The sequence below is a fragment of the Scyliorhinus torazame genome, chromosome 1 (genome assembly GCF_047496885.1).
Source record: "Scyliorhinus torazame isolate Kashiwa2021f chromosome 1, sScyTor2.1, whole genome shotgun sequence".
NCBI classification, from domain to species: Eukaryota; Metazoa; Chordata; class Chondrichthyes; order Carcharhiniformes; family Scyliorhinidae; genus Scyliorhinus; species Scyliorhinus torazame.
This window is the reverse complement of record NC_092707.1, coordinates 516,188-536,273: the sequence shown is the minus strand read 5'-3', so window position 1 is coordinate 536,273 and position 20,086 is coordinate 516,188. Positions and strand designations below refer to the sequence as shown.

The following is a 20,086-nucleotide window of genomic DNA, read 5'->3' as shown; positions in this document are numbered from 1 at the left end:
AGGAAATAAGGGAGAGTATCAAATTGAAGGAAAAAGCATACAAAGTGGCAAAGTTTAGTGGGAGACTAGAGGACTGGGAAATCTTTAGGGGGCAACAGAAAGCTACTAAAAAAGCTATAAAGAAGAGTAAGATAGATTATGAGAGTAAACTTGCTCAGAATATAAAAACAGATAGTAAAAGTTTCTACAAATACATCAAACAAAAAAGAGTGGCTAAGGTAAATATTGGTCCTTTAGAGGATGAGCGGGGAGATTTAATAATGGGAGATGAGGAAATGGCTGAGGAACTGAACAGGTTTTTTGGGTCGGTCTTCACAGTGGAAGACGCAAATAACATGCCAGTGACTGATGGAAATGAGGCTATGACAGGTGAGGACCTTGAGAGGATTGTTATCACCAAGGAGGTAGTGATGGGCAAGCTAATGGGGCTAAAGGTAGACAAGTCTCCTGGCCCTGATGGAATGCATCCCAGAGTGCTAAAAGAGATGGCTAGGGAAATTGCAAATGCACTAGTGATAATTTACCAAAATTCACTAGACTCTGGGGTGGTCCCGGCGGATTGGAAATTAGCAAACGTGACACCACTGTTTAAAAAAGGAGGTAGGCAGAAAGTGGGTAATTATAGGCCAGTGAGCTTAACTTCGGTCGTAGGGAAGATGCTGGAATCTATCATCAAGGAAGAAATAGCGAGGCATCTGGATGGAAATTGTCCCATTGGACAGACGCAGCATGGGTTCATAAAGGGCAGGTCGTGCCTAACTAATTTAGTGGAATTTTTTGAGGACATTACCAGTGCGGTAGATAACGGGGAGCCAATGGATGTGGTATATCTGGATTTCCAGAAAGCCTTTGACAAGGTGCCACACAAAAGGTTGTTGCATAAGATAAAGATGCATGGCATTAAGGGGAAAGTAGGAGCATGGATAGAGGATTGGTTAATTAATAGAAAGCAAAGAGTGGGGATTAATGGGTGTTTCTCTGGTTGGCAATCAGTAGCTAGTGGTGTCCCTCAGGGATCAGTGTTGGGCCCACAACTGTTCACAATTTACATAGATGATTTGGAGTTGGGGACCAAGGGCAATGTGTCCAAGTTTGCAGACGACACTAAGATAAGTGGTAAAGCAAAAAGTGCAGAGGATACTGGAAGTCTGCAGAGGGATTTGGATAGGCTAAGTGAATGGGCTAGGGTCTGGCAGATGGAATACAATGTTGACAAATGTGAGGTTATCCATTTTGGTAAGAATAACGGCAAAAGGGATTATTATTTAAATTATAAAATATTAAAACATGCTGCTGTGCAGAGAGACCTGGGTGTGCTAGTGCATGAGTCGCAGAAAGTTGGTTTTCAGGTGCAACAGGTGATTAAGAAGGCAAATGGAATTTTGTCCTTCATTGCTAGAGGGATGGAGTTTAAGACTAGGGAGGTTATGCTGCAATTGTATAAGGTGTTAGTGAGGCCACACCTGGAGTATTGTGTTCAGTTTTGGTCTCCTTACTTGAGAAAGGACGTACTTGCACTGGAGGGTGTGCAGAGGAGATTCACTAGGTTAATCCCAGAGCTGAAGGGGTTGGATTATGAGGAGAGGTTGAGTAGACTGGAACTGTACTGGAACTTGAGTAGACTGGAAGCATACAAAATGATCAGGGGGTTAGATAGGGTGGACAGTGAGAGCCTTCTCCCGCGGATGGATATGGCTGGCACGAGGGGACATAACTTTAAACTGAGGGGTAATAGATATAGGACAGAGGTCAGAGGTAGGTTCTTTACGCAAAGAGTAGTGATGCCGTGGAATGCCCTACCTGCTACAGTAGTGAACTCGCCAACATTGAGGGCATTTAAAAGTTTATTGGTTAAACATATGGATGATAATGGCATAGTGTAGGTTAGATGGCTTTTGTTTCGGTGCAACATCGTGGGCCGAAGGGCCTGTACTGCGCTGTATTGTTCTATGTTCTATGTACTCGTTGGAATTTAGAAGGATGAGGGGGGATCTTATAAAAACATATAAGATTATGAAGGGAATAGATAGGATAGATGCGGGCAGGTTGTTTCCACTGGTGGGTGAAAGCAGAACTAGGGGGCATAGCCTCAAAATAAGGGGAAGTAGATTTAGGACCGAGTTTAGGAGGAACTTCTTCACCCAAAGGGTTGTGAATCTATGGAATTCCTTGCCCAGTGAAGCAGTTGAGGCTCCTTCATTAAATGTTTTTAAGATAAAGATAGATAGTTTTTTGAAGAATAAAGGGATTAAGGGTTATGGTGTTCGGGCCGGAAAGTGGAGCTGAGTCCACAAAGATCAGCCATGATCTCATTGAATGGCGGAGCAGGCTCGAGGGGCCAGATGGCCGACTCCTGCTCCTAGTTCTTATGGTCTTATAGACACTGGTGCCTCCGCCAACCTAATTGCAAGGTCAGCTTTCCACACCTTGAAGGTCAAACCACCGATTCGGCCATCCCGCTGTCAGATGGTCGATTACAACGGAAACATTATCCCAGCCATGGGATCCTGCCAGCTCGAGGTCACACACAATGCATACACAGCCACACTGGTCAACAGGACTCCCTGCTAGGCGCACAGCCATGCAAGGTTCTCCACCTCGTTCAGCGGGTACACGCTCTGTCTCCAGAAGGCACATCAGACTTCCCGGATGCAGAATTTAGGGCACAGCTCCACTCGCTGCTCGCCCACAACCAGGAGGCTTTCGAGGGCATGGGCACACTGCCCTATACCTACAGAATAGGGCTCAAACCGGACGCCACCCCGGTCATTCACGCACCTTGTAGAGTCCCAGCACCACTCAAAGACCGCCTCAAGCAGCAGCTGCAGGATCTCCAGGACTGTAGCGCACAAAGACTCACGAGAGACGAATAGAGATGAAGTCGATGAGGCTTTATTAAGCGTGACTTGTTCCCCGCAGTTCATAACAGACTGGCCTGCGGGGGAGAACTCCTGGCTCTTATACTCCGCCTTCAGGGCGGAGCTAGAGGTCAACAGCCAACCAGGACTCGGGATCTGTCAGCCAATGACATCACGGCTTCACAGTCCCACATGACCCCTAATGCATACTACCACATTCACCCCTTGTTAAAAATGAACCCGGCGGGGTGGTGCTTCGCATGGTGGTAGAGGTTTACAAGGCTGGTCCTGGGAGGAAAAACTTTTGCATGTCATCACAGTATGTACAGGGTTTTTTTTGTTTTGAACTATTTACAGTATTTGTAAGAGGGGAAAAAAGGGAAAAAAATTCTCGTTAAAGTCCACAACATTCTAGTGTTACACCGATGCCACAAGTCGGTCGGGCGGTCTAGTCGTCCTTGTCGATCGCCTCAGCCCCGGTGGTGGTGGTGCTTGTTCAACTGTTGTCGCCTCTGGGAGCTTTACGGTTTCTGCTTCAGCTTCACTTCTGGTCGGACCTGGGAGGAGGACCGATCCTCCCGGGAAGGGGGCTGTCGCGGGGTGCGCCGGTGGCAGGGAGGGGGTGATTGGCATCGGGGGGGTGTGCGTGTTGCCGGCGGGCGCCAGATCTCGCAGGGAGACCGTGTCCTGTCGGCCGTCGGGGTACTCCACGTAGGCGTACTGCGGGTTCGCGTGGAGGAGGTGAACCCTCTCGACCAACGGGTCCGACTTGTGCGCCCGCACATGTTTCCGGAGCAAGATGGGTCCTGGGGCCGCCAGCCAGGTCGGCAGCGACGTTCCAGAGGAGGACTTTCTGGGGAAGACAAGGAGGCGCTCATGAGGCGTTTGGTTAGTAGTGGTACACAGTCGCGACCGGATGGAGTGGAGGGCGTCCGGGAGGACCTCCTGCCACCGTGAAACTGGGAGATCCCTGGACCGTAGGGCCAATAGGACAGTCTTCCAGACCGTGCCGTTCTCCCTCTCTACTTGCCCGTTCCCCCGGGGGTTGTAGCTGGTCGTCCTGCTCGAGGCTATACCCTTGCTGAGCAGGAACTGGCGCAGCTCGTCACTCATGAAGGAGGACCCCCTGTCGCTATGGACGTATGCGGGGCAACCGAACAGTGTGAATATGGTGTTAAGGGCTTTAATGACTGTGGCCGCTGTCATGTCAGGGCAGGGGATGGCGAAGGGGAAACGGGAGTACTCGTCCACCACATTGAGGAAGTATGTGTTGCGGTCGGTGGAGGGGAGGGGCCCTTTGAAATCCAGACTGAGGCGTTCAAAGGGACGGGAGGCCTTGATCAGGTGCGCACTATCCGGCCTGAAAAAATGCGGTTTGCACTCTGCGCAGATGTGGCAGTTCCTTGTAACTGTACGGACCTCCTCCACGGAGTAGGGGAGGTTGCGGGACTTTATAAAATGGTAGAACCGAGTGACCCCCGGGTGGCAGAGGTCCTCGTGGAGGGTTTGTAGGCGGTTAATTTGTGCGTTGGCACATGTGCCGCGGGATAGGGCATCGGACGGCTCGTTCAGCTTTCCGGGACGGTACAAGATCTCATAGTTGAAGGTGGAGAGTTCGATCCTCCACCTTAAGATCTTGTCATTTTTAATTTTGCCCCGCTGTGCATTATCGAACATGAAAGCTACTGACCGTTGGTCAGTGAGGAGAGTGAATCTCCTGCCGGCCAGGTAATGCCTCCAATGTTGCACAGCTTCCACTATGGCTTGGGCTTCCTTTTCCACTGAGGAGTGGCGGATTTCTGAGGCGTGGAGGGTTCGGGAGAAAAAGGCCACGGGTCTGCCCGCTTGGTTAAGGGTGGCCGCTAGAGCTACATCGGAGGCGTCGCTCTCGACCTGGAAGGGGAGGGACTCGTCAATGGCGCGCATCGTGGCCTTTGCGATATCCGCTTTGATGCGGCTGAAGGCCTGGCGAGCCTCTGTCGACAGAGGGAAGGTCGTGGTCTGTATTAGGGGGCGGGCCTTGTCTGCGTACTGGGGGACCCACTGGGCGTAATATGAAAAGAACCCCAGGCAGCGTTTCAGGGCTTTTGAGCAGTGAGGGAGGGGAAATTCCATGAGGGGGCGCATACGTTCGGGGTCGGGGCCTATTATCCCATTGCGCACTACATATCCCAAGATGGCTCGCCGGTTTGTGCTAAAAACGTGAGGTTCAAGGCTTTAGCGGTCTAGAGAAATTTTTGGAGGTTGGCGTCGTGGTCCTGCTGATCGTGGCCGCAGATGGTTACATTGTCGAGATACGGGAACGTGGCCTGCAACCCGTGTTGATCAACCATTCGGTCCATCTCTCGTTGGAAGACCGAGACCCCGTTTGTGACGCCAAATGGGACCCTTAGGAAGTGGTATAATCGCCCGTCTGCCTCGAAGGCTGTGTACTTGCGGTCACTTGGGCGGATGGGGAGCTGATGGTAGGCGGACTTGAGGTCCACGGTGGAGAAGACCTTATACTGGGCAATCCGATTGACCATGTCGGATATGCGGGGGGGAGGGTACGCGTCTAGTTGTGTGTACCTGTTTAGGTCTGGCTATAGTCTATGACCATCCTTTGCTTCTCCCCTGTCTTTACTACTGCCACCTGTGCTCTCCAGGGACTATTGCTGGTCTGGATTACGCCTTCCTTCAGTAGCCGCTGGACTTCGGACCGAATGAATGTCCGGTCCTGGGCGCTGTACCGTCTGCTCCTAGTGGCGACGGGTTTGCAATCCGGGGTGAGGTTTGCAAACAAGGATGGGGGCTCAACCTTGAGGGTTGCGAGGCCGCAGACAGTGAGTGGGGGTATTGGGCTGCCGAATCTGAACGTAAGGCTCTGTAGATTGCACTGGAAGTCTAATCCCAGTAATGTGGGGGCGCAGAGTTGGGGAAGGACGTGTAGTTTGTAGTTTTTGAACTCCCTCCCTTGCACCATTAGGGTCACTATGCAGAAGCCTTTGATCTGTACGGAGTGGGATCCTGCAGCTAGGGAAATCTTTTGCGCACTGGGACGGATGGTCAAAAAACAGCGTCTTACCGTGTCGGGGTGGATGAAGCTTTCTGTGCTCCCGGAGTCGACCAGGCATGGTGTCTCGTGCCCGTTGATCAGCACCGTTGTTGTCGTCGTCTGGAGCGTCCGGGGCCGTGCTTGGTCCAGCGTCATTGAGGCCAGACGTGGTCGTAGTGCTTCAGCATCTTCTTCGGACCCCGTGGAGCCGTCGATGTTGCCGTCCAAGATGGCGGCGGGGGTGAACAAAATGGCTGCCCCCATGCATCGCACATGGCTGGGGGGGTCACAAGATGGCGGCGGGGGTGAACAAAATGGCCACCCCCATGCATCGCACATGGCTGGGGGGTCACAAGATGGCGGCGGGGGTGGACAAAATGGCTGCCCCCATGCGTCGCACAGGGCTGGGGGGTCCCAAGATGGCGGCGCCCCTCCTCCCCTCGTGGTGGCCAGGACCCAAAATGGCGGCACCTGCGGGTCGCACATGGGGCGCTGGGGGGGTTGGGGAGCGTTAGAAACGCGCAGGACTCCTTGTTCTCCGGGGACAGCGGTGGCCGGGACACAAAAGGGCTGCGCCTGCGGGTCGTACATGGGGCGCTGGGGGGGGGGGGGGGGGGGGGGGGTTGGGGAGCGTTAGAAGCGCGCAGAACTCCTTCTTCTCCGGGGACAGCGGCGACCTCCCGGGACCGGCACACTGCCACGAAATGGCCCTTTTTCCCGCAGCTCTTACAGATCGCTGCGCGGGCCGGGCGGCGCTGCCGGGGGTGTTTCGCCTGGCCGCAGAATAGCAGCGGGCTCCCCCGGGACGACTTGGCGTCTGAACCGCGCAAGCCTGTGGGGTGGGGGGGGTTTGTTGCGACGGGGGTCCACGGAGCCCAAGGGGCTGCCGCGCGGTCGGGGCCGTAGGCGCGGGCGTTTCGCGCGGCCACATCTAGGGAGGCTGCAAGGGCCCGTGCCTCTGAGAGTCCTAGTGACTCTTTTTCTAAAAGTCTTTGGCGGATTTGGGGAGAGTTCATACCTGCCACAAACGCATCGCGAATTAACATGTCCGTGTGTTCAGCCGTGTTTACTGGCGGGCAGCTGCAGGCCCGTCCCAAAATTAGCAGCGCGGCGTAGAATTCGTCTAGCGATTCTCCGGGACTTTGCCGTCTTGTTGCGAGTTGGTAGCGCACGTAAACCTGGTTCACTGGGTGAATATAGATGCTCTTTAGTGCTGCGAACGCCGTCTGGAAATCCTCTGCGTCTTCTATGAGAGGGAAAATTTCCAGGCTTACCCTCGAGTGCAGGACCTGCAGTTTCTGGTCTTCTTGATCCGGCCGGGGGCCGTTCAGAGGTAGGCCTCGAAACAAGTCTGCCAGTGTTTAAAAACTGCTGCTGAGTTCACTGCGTGGGGGCTGATCCTCAGGCATTCCGGGACGATCCTGAGCTCCATAGTCCTTTAAGCACGCTTAATAAATTGTAGCGCACAAAGACTCACGAGAGACGAATAGAGATGAAGTCGATGAGGCTTTATTAAGCGTGACTTGTTCCCCGCAGTTCAGTAACAGACTGGCCTGCGGGGGAGAACTCCTGGTTCTTATACTCCGCCTTCAGGGCGGAGCTAGAGGTCAACAGCCAACCAGGACCCGGGATCTGTCAGCCAATGACATCACGGCTTCACAGTCCCACATGACCCCTAATGCATACTACCACAAGGACCAAGGAGTGCTATCCCGGGTCACGGAGCCCACGCCATGGGTCAGCTCCGTGGTGTGCGTAAAAAAGCCCTCTGGCGAGCTCCGGATCTGCATCGACCCGAAAGACCTGAACAACAGCATCATGAGGGAACACTACCCCATACCCAAACGGGAAGAGATCACGAGCGAAATGGCCCGGGCTAAAATTTTTACCAAGCTTGATGCCTCAAAGGGTTTTTGGCAGATTCAGCTGGATCAGTCCAGCAGGAAGCTGTGCACTTTCAACACTCCCTTTGGCAGGTACTGCTACAATAGGATGCCGTTTGGCATCATCTCGGCATCCAAGGTGCTTCATCGCATCATGGAGCAGATGATGGAGGGCATCGAAGGAGTGCACGTCTATGTTGATGACGTCATCATCTGGTCCACCACACCACAGGAGCACATCTGTCGTCTCCAGCGTAGCTTTGCACGGACACGAGAACACGGCCTGCGCCTCAACCGAGCCAAGTGTTCTTTCGTTCAAACCGAGCTAAAGTTTCTGGGGGACCACATATCCCGGTCAGGGGTGCGGCCGGATGCCGACAAAGTGACAGCTATTGCAGCCATGCCGCAGCCAGCAGACAAGAAGGCAGTGCTACGCTTTCTCGGGATGGTCAACTTCCTGGGGAAGTTTATTCCCAACCTGGCCTCGCACACAACGGCTCTTCGCCACCTGGTCAAGAAGACAACGGAATTCCAGTGGCTGCCCGCACACTAGAAGGAATGGGAGGAGCTCAAGATTAAGCTCACCACAGCCCCGGTATTGGCGTTCTTCGACACTTCTCGAGATACAAAGATCTCGACTGATGCCAGCCAGTCCGGCATTGGGGCGGTACTCCTGCAACGGGACGACACTGCATCATGGGCCCCGGTCGCCTATGCCTTGCGGGCCATGACCCCCACAGAACAGCGCTATGCGCAGATCGAGAAGGAGTGCCTGGGTTTGTTAACCGGCATAGATAAGTTCCACGAATACGTGTATGGTCTCCCCCAGTTTACCGTGGAAACCGACCATCGCCCCCTGGTCAGCATCATACAAAAGGACCTGAATGAGATGACCCCTCGCCTCCAGCGCATTCTGCTCAAGCTCCGGAGGTACGACTTCCAACTTGTCTACACCCCGGGAAAGGACCTCATCATCGCGGATGCTCTGTCCAGAGCAGTGAGCACACCGCCCGATTCGGAGGGGTTCGTCTGTCAGGTCGAAGCGCATGTGGCCTTCACATCGGCCAATCTGCCAGCTGACGATTCAAGTCTGGCCCACATTCGCCGTGAGACTGCGGCTGACCCCCTTCTACAACGTGTGATGCGCCATCTGACGGAAGGGTGGCTCAAGGGGCAGTGCCCACAATTCTACAATGTCCGGGACGACTTGGCCGTCATTGATGGTGTCCTCCTAAAGTTAGACCGGATTGTGATCCCACACAGCATGCACCGGCTTGTCCTCGAACAACTGCACGAAGGCCATCTCGGGGTTGAGAAGTGCAGACGGAGGGCCCGAGAAGCTGCGTACTGGCCGGGCATCAGCGACAACATCGCCAACATGGTGCTCAACTGCCCCACCTGCCAAAGGTTTCAGCCGGCGCAACCCCCTGAGACGCATCAGCCCCATGAGTTGGCAACGTCCCCCTGGGCGAAGGTGGGTGTGGACCTTTTTCATGCGCTCGGCAGGGACTACATCATTCTGATTGACTATTTTTCAAATTATCCGGAGGTCATACGCCTGCATGATTTGACATTGTCCGCTGTCATCAGGGCATGCAAGGAAACCTTCGCTCGCCACGGCATTCCGCTTACTGACAATGTCAGACAATGGACCCTGTTTTGCGAGCCAAGAATGGTCTTCTTTTGCCGCTTCGTATGGCTTCACACACGTGATGTCCAGCCCTCTGCATCCCCAGTCCAATGGGAAGGCGGAAAAGGGCGTCCATATCGTCAAGCGGCTCCTCTGCAAGTCTGCTGATGCCGGATCTGACTTCTGTTTAGCCCTGCTGGCCTATCACTCGGCCACACTGTCCACTGGCCTCTCACCAGCCCAGCTGTTGATGGGTTGCACCCTCAGGACCACTGTGCCGTCCATTCACGTTCCTAAACCCGGCCATGCTCCAGTACTGCAAAGGATGCGACAGCAGCGTGCTCAGCAGAAGGTGGCACATGACACTCGGGCAACTGATCTTCCTGCCCTGGCGCCTGGAGACAATGTCCGCATACACCTACCGGAGGGTGGCTGGTCGGCAACCGCCGAGGTTCTCCGCCGCGTGGCTCCCCGCTCGTTCCTGGTTCGCATGCCTGATGGCTCCATTCGCCGGCGCAATCGCCGGGCTCTTCGCCTGCTTCCGCGCTCGCTACGTGATCATACACCGGTGCCACGCCCTCCTGTTGTCCCTGATGTCAACTTCGTGGAGCTTCCTGCCACCATGCCCATTCCTCTGTCGCCTGTGGCCAGGCCCATTCCTCAGCCGGTGGATCCTAACCCACCCTTGAAGCGGTCAACCCAAATTCGCGCCCACCTACTAGGCTGGACTTATGAGCCTGTTTGCACATTGGACTCACTAAAGCGTTATGCCACAATGTTAATGTGTTTCTCTTTTTGTAGTTACAGGAGTTCGCTTTCGATGTTTGATGATTGCACTTGTTTTGTTTATGGTACAACCTCGTTGCTCTGTTGCACCTGACACCTTCCTATGTATATAGTTTAGCCTCATGTACATGTTGTAGATATTGCACACACATATGCAGCTGCACTCAGTACACACCAATATTCATTACCACATAGGTACATATTCTTGTAAAAAGGGGGGATGTCATGATATTCAGATAAACATCATGGTGCAAACACACACACACACTGATGGGCAGATCAACGGACCAATCAACACACACACAACATCACAGCCAATCACCAGTGAGAGCACACGCACTATAAAACGGGGAACACCACAGTTCCTGCTCATTCCAGCAGGAGACAGCTCAGGGCACAGAGCTCCCAGCGTGCCACTCAGACATACACCATGTGCTGAGTGCCTCTCTAAGAGAGTGTTCGGGCTGGGTCCACAGGTTAACGGGTAAATTACGAACCACAGTCATACGTTTACAGATGTTGTGATCAAGAATAATAAAACAGAGTTGTACCATCTACAACCGTGTTGGTTCATCTGTATAGCGGAACACCCAACACGACAATATGGACGATAAGGGAATAGTGTAGATGGGCTTTAGAGTGGTTTCACAGGTCGGCGCAACATCGAGGGCCGAAGGGCCTGTACTGCGCTGGAATGTTCTATGTTCAATCCCATCAGTTTTCCCAGCACCATTTCTCTACTAATGTTGATTTCCCTCAGTTCTTCCCTCTCACTAAACCTTTCATTCTCCAACATTTCTGGTATCTGATTTGTGTCCTTTTGTGAAGACAGAACCAAAGTATGTATTCAATTGCTCAGCCCTTTCTTTGTCCCTTATTATGCATTCCCTTGTTTCTGTCTGTAGGGGACATTTCTCTTCATCAATCTCTTTCTCTTCACATATCTGTAGAAACTCTTAGTGTCAGTCTTTATGTTCCCTGTAAGCTTCCTTTCGTACTGTACTTTCCCCTTCTTAATCAATCTCTTTGTCCTTCTTTGCTGAATTCTAAACTGCTCCTAATCCCCAGACCTATTATTTTTCTTGGCCAATCTGGATGCTTCTTCCTTGTATCGGATACTATTTCTAATTTCCTTTGTAAGCCATGGATTGGCCCTCCTACCCCCTTTGCTTTTGTGGAGGGATCCTTATAGGAGGGATGTGATAGCCACTGGAAAGGGCGCAGAGGAGATTTACCAGGATGTTGCCCGGGCTGGAGAGTGTTAGTTATGAAGAGAGATTGGATAGTCTGGGGTTGTTTTCCTTGGAGCAGAGGAGACTGAGGGGGACAGGATTGAGATGTATAAAATTATGAGGGGCACAGATAGAGTAGACAGGAAGAAACGTTTCCCCTTGGTGGAGGGATCACCGACCAGGGGGCAGAGATTTAAGGTGAGGGGGAGGAGGTTTAGAGGGGATGTGAGGAAGGACTGGTGGTAGGAGTCTGTAAATCACTGCCTGAATGGTGGTGGCAGAGACCCCAAAATATTTAAGAAGTATTTAGCTGTGCGCTTGTGATCCCAGGGCAGTCACGGCCATCGGCCAAGTGCTGGGAAATGGGATTAGAATAAATTTGGTGGTACTTTTTGCCTAGCACAGACAGGCTGGGCCGAAGGGCCGTTTCTATGCTGTTGACCTTTGTGAGGATCAGTACAGAGGGTTACCCCATGAAGAAGTGAAGTAATTGTTGTGAGTGGTTTCAAAGTGAAAGATTGTGCAGAATCCCCCCCCCCCCCCCCCCCCCCGCCCAGAACCCCCAGAACTTTACAAACAACAGAGAGAAATGCTTTTCCTTGAGTGAATGTTTAAAGCAAAGGTTTTATGACTCACCTCATCGAACCAAAGCAATGGCAGCAGCACAGGTTGGATATTTCCAGTTTCCCTTTAAATACAAATGACAAAAAACACAATTAATACAAAACTGCCTGCACCTCTTGCAATGCCAAACACCATCCTGACATCAACAGCCAGGAAACTGTTCAGGAAATGGCACAGGATGACCGAGTCCTTCATACCCAAGTGTAAAACAGCAAGCAGTAATGATCTGGATGCAATTCCTCTGCTTGTTTAAGTGGCTTTGCCCATCCTGCAGTGATCACGGGTGGAGATTTAGGGAGCTGTCTGGCACCGAATAGGGGCACTGATTTGCTGAGGAGGGTGTTCTTCAACTTGAGACTGATTAGGAATTTCACCTGTAGCCCAAGGTGTAGTGATCTCTATATGTGCATGTACACAAGGGGTTAATGTGTAATCAGTAGCATCACATGATCACTAGAGGGGCGGACCAACAGGGGTATAAAAGGCAACCACACTGAGGCTCTCTCTCTCGGGTGCACTGTGACCAGGGCAATAGCAGACTAGTTCAGATGGCTAATGGAGTTGCGTATAGTTACCGTAATTAGATCTTGTTAACCTTATCACTAGTATCAAAGTTAAAGTAAAGAACACATGTAAATATTGTTGTAGTTACTCAATAAACCTTTTCTTACTACTGGACGAGTTCGAATCTTCTTCATCGGGATTCGGAATACCTCATCACTAACCAAGGATTGAGTAGCACATGTTACCACACAGGTAACAAAATATGGTACCAGGTGAGTGGCTTTAACAGAACTAGTTAGATTAGATTAGACAAAAAGAGAATAAAAAGAGAAGACTGTGGAAGACTTCGCAACAAATGGAACCTTGACGACTACTATGGGACTCATTGGACCCCTAGGGCAGCTGGAAACAACCGGTAATTTAAGTTATGACTGGAAAAGATTTGAACAGATATTACAAATATTTATCGCAGCTAATGATTTAAGCACGGTCTCTGATGCAACAAAAATAGCACTACTGCTCTCAATAGAAGGGCATGAAGCTAGAGAAATCTATAATTGCTTGAATTACTTAGAAGGTTAAGACAACACCAAATTGGAAGTAATACTCCAAAAAATTGATGAACACTGTAAGAGTCAGTCTGGTGAGAGGCTGCAAGATTTTGTCATAAATGCCAGAGAAACGGAGGGCCCATCACTGATTTTGTTACAAATCTCAAGTTAATACCACAAGGCTGTGATTATGCTGAATTCAGAGACACTGTGATAATGAATCAAGAAATTTCTGGACTATCTGATAAAAATTTGAGGAAAGAACTTTCACAAAATAAGTATCTAACTAGAAATCGCTATACAAAAATGCCTGGCTTATGAACAAAAACAAAATCAATACTGTGAGTCTTTACAAACACAGAATCAGTATCTAGGAAACAAAATCAGTAAAAATGGCGCGAACACTCACCACAAGGCGGAGCAGGATCTCACTCGATGCACGTTTTGATTGGCAGCCACCTCGAGCGAGGGCGTTCCGGCCAGGACGCACACACGCACTTCTCAAAAAGAAGGAAAATGGCAAACTACACTCGAGAAGCCGCGCATGCACAGTTGCGCAAAGAGCGCACAGTAAAGGAAACTCAATTACGCATGTGCATTCGATTCCTACGCATGACGTCACGAGCGTCATGATGTCAGAGGACCTGGACCACGCCCACTTAAAAGGGAAATGCACGAAAATGAACAAAAAGAAATTTAAAGCTGCAAAACCCAATTTTCTTACCTCAAAAGACAGAACAATGCCCGAACTTCCACCAACAGTTGAAAATAACTTTCACAACACCCTGGAACAAGCAGTCTGCACCACCCAAAGTGAAGAGCACAATGACAAATCCGAAACCCAAGAAGATGATTTGTTCATTGAAGACAGCAGGGCAAGGTTTATAACTGGGGGAGGGGTAATTATGATGCGATTAGGCAAGAATTAGGGAGCATAAGATGGGAACAGAAACTGTCAGGGAAAGGCACAAATGAAAAGTGGAGCTTATTCAAGGAACAAATACTGCATGCAGGTTAGGTGGATTGGCCATGTTAAATTGTCCTTAGTGTCCAAAATTGCCCTTAGTGTTGGGTGTGGTTACTGGGTTAAGGGGTTATGGGGATAGGGTGGAGGTGTGGGCTTCGGTAGGGTGCTCTTTCCAAGAGCCGGTGCAGACTCGATGGGCCGAATGGCCTCCTTCTGCACTGTAAATTCTATGAAATAATCTATGATTAATCTAGGACAAAGGTTCGGCACAACATCGTGGGCCGAAGGGCCTGTTCTGTGCTGTATTTTCTATGTTCTATGTTCTATGTCCTTGATAGGCATGTCCCTGTCAGGCAGGGAGGAAATGGCCGTGTGAGGGAACCATGGTTCACAAAAGAGGTTGAATGTCTTGTCAAGAGGAAAAAGGAAGCGTATGTAAGGATGAGAAAACAAGGTTCAGTTGGGTCGCTTGAGCGTTACAAGGTAGCAAGGAATGAGCTGAAAAAAGGGCTTAGGAGAGCTAGGAGGGGGCATGAGAAGTCCTTGGCGGGTAGGATGAAGGAAAACCCCAAGGCTTTTTACTCTTATGTGAGAAATAAAAGAATGACCAGGGTGAGGGTAGGGCCGGCCAAGGACAGTAGTGGGAACTTGTGCATGGAGTCAGAAGAAATAGGAGAGGTGTTGAATGAATACTTTTCTTCAATGTTCACAAAGGAGAGGGGCCATGTTTTTGAGGATGTGAGTGTGATTCAGGTGGGTAGGCTGGAGGAAGTAGATGTTCTGAGGAAGAATGTATTAGCAATTTTGAAAAACCTGAGGGTCGACAAGTCCCCTGGGCCAGATGGGAAATACCAAAGGATTCTTTGGGAGGCAACGGATGAGATTGCAGAGCCTTTGGCTTTGATCTTTGGGTCCTCACTGTCCACTGGGATAGTGCCAGAGGACTGGAGAATGGCGAATGTTGTTCCTCTGTTCAAGAAAGGGAATAGGAATGACCCTGGTAATTATAGGCCAGTTAGTCTTACTTTGGTGGTCAGGAAGATAATGGAAAAGGTCCTGAAGGATAGGATTTATGACCATTTGGAAAGATGCAGCTTAATCCGGGATAGTCAACACGGATTCATGAAGGGTAAGTCTTGCCTCACAAATTTGATTGAATTCTTTGAGGAGGTAACTAAGTGTGTAGATGAAGGTAGAGCAGTTGATGTCGTCTACATGGATTTTAGTAAGGTGTTTGATAAGGTTCCCCAAGGTCGGCTCATGAAGAAAGTAAGGAGGTGTGGGATAGAGGGAAATTTGGCCAATTGGATAAGTAACTGGCTATCACATAGAAGACAGAGGGTGGTGGTGGATGGAACATTTTCAGACTGGAGACCAGTTACCAGCGGTGTACCACAGGGATCAGTGCTGGGTCCTCTGCTATTTGTGATTGTTATCAATGACTTGGAGGAGGGGGCTGAAGGGTGGGTCAGTAGATTTGCTGATGACACCAAGATTGGTGGAGTAGTGGATGAGGTGGAGGGCTGTTGTAGGCTGCAAAGAGACATTGATAGGATGCAGAGCTGGGCCGAAAAATGGCAGATGGAGTTTAACCCTGATAAGTGCGAGGTGATTCATTTTGGTAGAAAAAATTTGAATGCGGATTACAGGGTCAACGGCAGGGTTCTGAGGAATGTGGAGGAACAGAGAGATCTTGGGGTTCATGTCCATAGATCGCTGAAGGTTGCCATTCAAGTGGATAGAGCCGGGAAGAAGGCCTATAGTGTGTTAGTGTTTATTAACAGGGGGCATGAGTTTAAGAGCTGCGGGGTTTTGCTGCAACTATACATGACCCTGGTGAGACCACTGAGGCATGATCAATTTGACTGGAGACGAAGTTGAATCCAAACTGAGGCTTTATTAGTATCAGATGTGTGGCCTCCCACAGCAGCTGGCGAAATGGCTGCGAGCTGGAGGCCACGCATATTTAGAACCCGGCTCCTGGGCGGAGCCAGCATGCAGGGGCCCAGGTGACCCTGGAGTGCAGGTTCTACCGTACAACCCTGAATATAGGAACACAGTGGTTTACCACATTCACCCCCTGTTAAAATTGAGTCCGGCGGGGTTGGTGGATAACTATATACAATTCGCAATCTTTAATATTTACAGAGCAGTAAAAAAAAAATGTCTCTGGTCACCCGGTGGGCCGGTCAGAGGTTCAGCCGGTCCGGCGCCTTGATCGTCCTCTGGGATCGACGAAGTGGAGCCGGCGATGTTGGTGCTGTCGTGGTCGAAGTTGACTCCGGGAGCGTGCCGAAATCCTCTTCATCAACGGGGGTGGGCAGGGGGAGGACGGACAGTCCTATGGGGGGTGATGGGGGTGGCAGGGGAGGGGAGGGTGGCGCCGGGGGCGACGAGGGTGGAACCTGCTGGTGCCAGGTCCCTGAAGGAGACAGTATCCTGGCGCCCGTCGGGGAATGCCACGTAGGCGCACTGTGGGTTTGCGTGGAGCAGGTGCACCCTTTCCACCAACGGGTCCGCCTTGTGGAGCCGCACATGTTTACGGAGAAGCACGGTTCTCGGAGCTGTGAGCCAGGTCGGGAGCGACACCCCGGATATGGACTTCCTGGGGAAGGCAATGTGGTGTACTGTCAGTGGCAGTGCAAAGTAATGAGAGAATGGAATGAAGTGCATCAGGGAGGACCTCTTGCCAGCGGGAGGCTGGGAGATTTCTGGACCGCAGGGCCAGCTGGACGGCCCTCCATACCGTCCCATTCTCCCTTTCTACCTGTCCGTTTCCCCGGGGGTTGTAGCTGGTCGTTCTGCTGGAGGTGATACCCCTGCTGAGCAGGAACTGACGTAGCTCATCACTCATGAATGAGGATCCCCTGTCACTGTGGATGTAGGCGGGGAAGCCGAACAGAGTGAAGATAGAATTAAGGGCTTTAATGACGGTGGCAGACGTCATGTCGGGGTATGGGATGGCGAAGGGAAAACGGGAATATTCATCGATCACACTGAGGAAATATGTGTGTCGATCGGAGGAGGGAGGGGGCCTTTGAAATCCACGCTGAGGCGTTCAAAGGGGCGGGAGGCCTTCACCAAGCGCGCACGGTCCGGCCGGTAGAAGTGCGGTTTGCACTCCGCACAGACCTGGCAGTCCTTGGTGATCGTCCTTACGTCCTCGACTGAGTAGGGCAAATTTTGTGCCTTAATGAAGTGGTACAACCGAGTGACCCCTGGGTGACAAAGGCTGTTGTGCAGGGTCCGGAGTCGGTCTACCTGTGCGCTGGCACATGTACCTCGGGATAGGGCGTCTGGGGGCTCGTTGAGCTTACCGGGGCGATACTTAATCTCGGAGTTATAGGTGGAGAGCTCGATTCTCCACCGCAAGATTTTATCATTTTTGATCTTGCCCCGCTGTGTGTTATTGAACATGAAGGCAACCGACCGTTGGTCAGTGAGGAGAGTGAATCTCCTGCCGGCCAGGTAATGCCTCCAATGCCGCACAGCTTCAACGATAGCTTGGGCCTCCTTTTTGACGGATGAGTGCCGAATTTCAGAGGCATGGACGGTGCGGGAAAAGAATGCCAGGGGCCTGCCTGCCTGGTTGAGGGTGGCGGCAAGGGCGACGTCCGATGCGTCACTTTCTACTTGGAAAGGAAGTGTTTCGTCTACAGCGTGCATTCCAGCTTTGGCGATATCAGCTCTGATCCGGGCGAAAGCCTGTTGGGCCTCGGCCGTCAGGGGGAATGGAGTGGACTGTATGAGTGGGCGGGCCTTGTCCGCATAGTTTGGGACCCACTGTGCGTAATATGAGGAAAAACCCCAGGCAGCGTTTGAGGGCCTTGGGGCAATGGGGGAGGGGAGCTCCATGAGGGGGCACATGCGGTCGGGATTGGGCCACGTAGCCGTGGATGGCTAAGCAGTTTGTACGGAACACACACTTCTCCTTGTTATACGCGAGGTTGAGGAGAGTGGCGGTGCGGAGAAACTTAGCGAGGTTGGCGTTGTGGTCCTGCTGATCATGGCCGCAGATGGTCACATTGTCTAGGTACGGAAACGTGGCCCGCAAGCCGTACCGGTCGACCATTCGGTCCATCTCCCTTTGGAAGACCGAAACCCCATTGGTGACGCCGAAGGGGACCCGAAGGAAGTGATATAGCCGGCCGTCTGCCTCAAAAGCGGTGTATGGCCGGTCCGATTTATGGATGGGGAGCTGGTGGTAGGCAGATTTCAGGTCCACCGTTGAGAAGACCCGGTACTGTGCAATCTGGTTAACCATGTCAGATATGCGTGGGAGGGGGTACGCGTCAAGCTGCGTGTACCTGTTGATGGTCTGGCTGTAGTCCACGACCATTCGATTTTTCTCCCCAGACTTAACCACTACCACTTGAGCTCTCCACGAGCTGTTGCTGCCTCGATGACTCCCTCCTGAAGCAACCGCTGGATCTCGGACCTGATGAAGGCCTTATCCTGGGTGCTGTACCGTCTGCTCCTGGTAGCGACGGGTTTGCAATCTGGAGTTAGATTGGCAAAGAGGGAAGGAGGATCGACCTTTAGAGTCACGAGGCCGCACACAGTGAGGGGTAAGGGTCCGCCGAATTTAAGGGTCAGGCTCTGGAGGTTGCACTGGAAGTCCAGGCCGAGGATAAGTGCAGCGCAGAGGTCAGGGAAGACGTAGAGGCGAAAGTCGTGGAACTCTATGCCTTGGACTGTGAGCGTGACCGTGCTATACCCCCGGATCTCTAAGTGATGGGATCCGGAGGCCAGGGAGATACTTTGATTGGTAGGGTGTACCTTAAGGGAGCAGCGCCTTACCGTATTTGGATGCAAAAAGCTCTCGGTGCTCCCGGAGTCCAGTAAGCAGAAAGGTCACATGGACATTGACTTTCACGCTGGTGGATGCGTTGGTCAGCGTATGTGGTCGGGACTGGTCGATTGCCATGGATGCGAGCCGTGGTTGATAGTCGGGTAGTTGAGTTGGGGTCCTGAAACGTCGTTGGTATCCATTGCTGCGGGGTGGACAAGATGGCGGCGCCCATGAAACGCACGTGTTGTGCGGGGAGAAGATGGCGGCGCCCATTGCTCGCACATTGCCTGGGGAGGAGAGGAGGATAGCGGCGCCCATTGTCCGTGACCGGGGTTGGGTGGGGGCGACCGCGGCCGCTGAGCGGGCCTGGCACACCGCTGCGAAGTGGCCCTTGTTCCCGCAGGCCTTACAAAGGGCAGTGCGGGCCGGGCAGCGTTGGCGGGGGTGTCTTTGCTGGCCGCAAAAATAGCTGTTACAAGGGGGCATAACTACAAGATTCAGGATGGGAGATATAGGAGGGATGTCCGAGGTAGGTTCTTTACTCAGAGAGTGGTTAGGGTGTGGAATGGACTGCCTGCTGTGATAGTGGAGTCGGACACTTTAGGAACTTTCAAGCGGTTATTGGATAGGCACATGGAGCACACCAGAATGACAGGGAGTGGGATAGCTTGATCTTGGTTTCGCACAATGCTCGGCACAACATCGAGGGCCGAAGGGCCTGTTCTGTGCCGTACTGTTCTATGTTCTATGTAAGACGACTGCTCAGACATGGATGAGTTATTCGGAATTGATGATCATTGCATTAGCAACACGGTTGAAAATCTCAACATGACTCTTCTCATGGTTGAATAGCCAATGTTGTTCCTTTGTTTAAGAAGGGTAGCAAGGATAATCCAGGGAACTACAGGCCGGTGAGCCTTACGTCAGTGGTAGGGAAATTACTGGAGAGAATTCTTCGAGACAGGATCTACTCACATTGGAAGCAAATGGACGTATTAGTGAGAGGCAGCACGGTTTTGTGAAGGGGAGGTCGTGTCTCACTAACTTGGTAGAGTTTTTCGAGGAGGTCACAAAGATGATTGATGCAGGTAGGGCAGTGGATGTTGTCTATATGGACTTCAGTGAGGCCTTTGACAAGGTCCCTCATGGTAGACTAGTACAAAAGGTGAAGTCACACGGGATCAGGGGTGAGCTGGCAAGGTGGATACAGAACTGGTTAGGTCAT

General features: G+C 51.8%; 1 protein-coding gene across 6 annotated transcripts in view; it reads right to left on the bottom strand.

Annotated features, from left to right (window-relative positions):
* The window catches only part of scarb1 (scavenger receptor class B, member 1), a 505,970-nt gene that overhangs the window by 304,594 nt on the left and 181,290 nt on the right, over positions 1–20,086 (bottom strand). For all 6 annotated transcript variants that reach the window (XM_072509698.1, XM_072509951.1, XM_072509860.1 and 3 more), the window contains exon 10: positions 12,060–12,111. In XM_072509698.1, the coding sequence (XP_072365799.1) occupies positions 12,060–12,111 (52 nt within the window). The remainder of the gene's footprint in view (positions 1–12,059; positions 12,112–20,086) is intronic.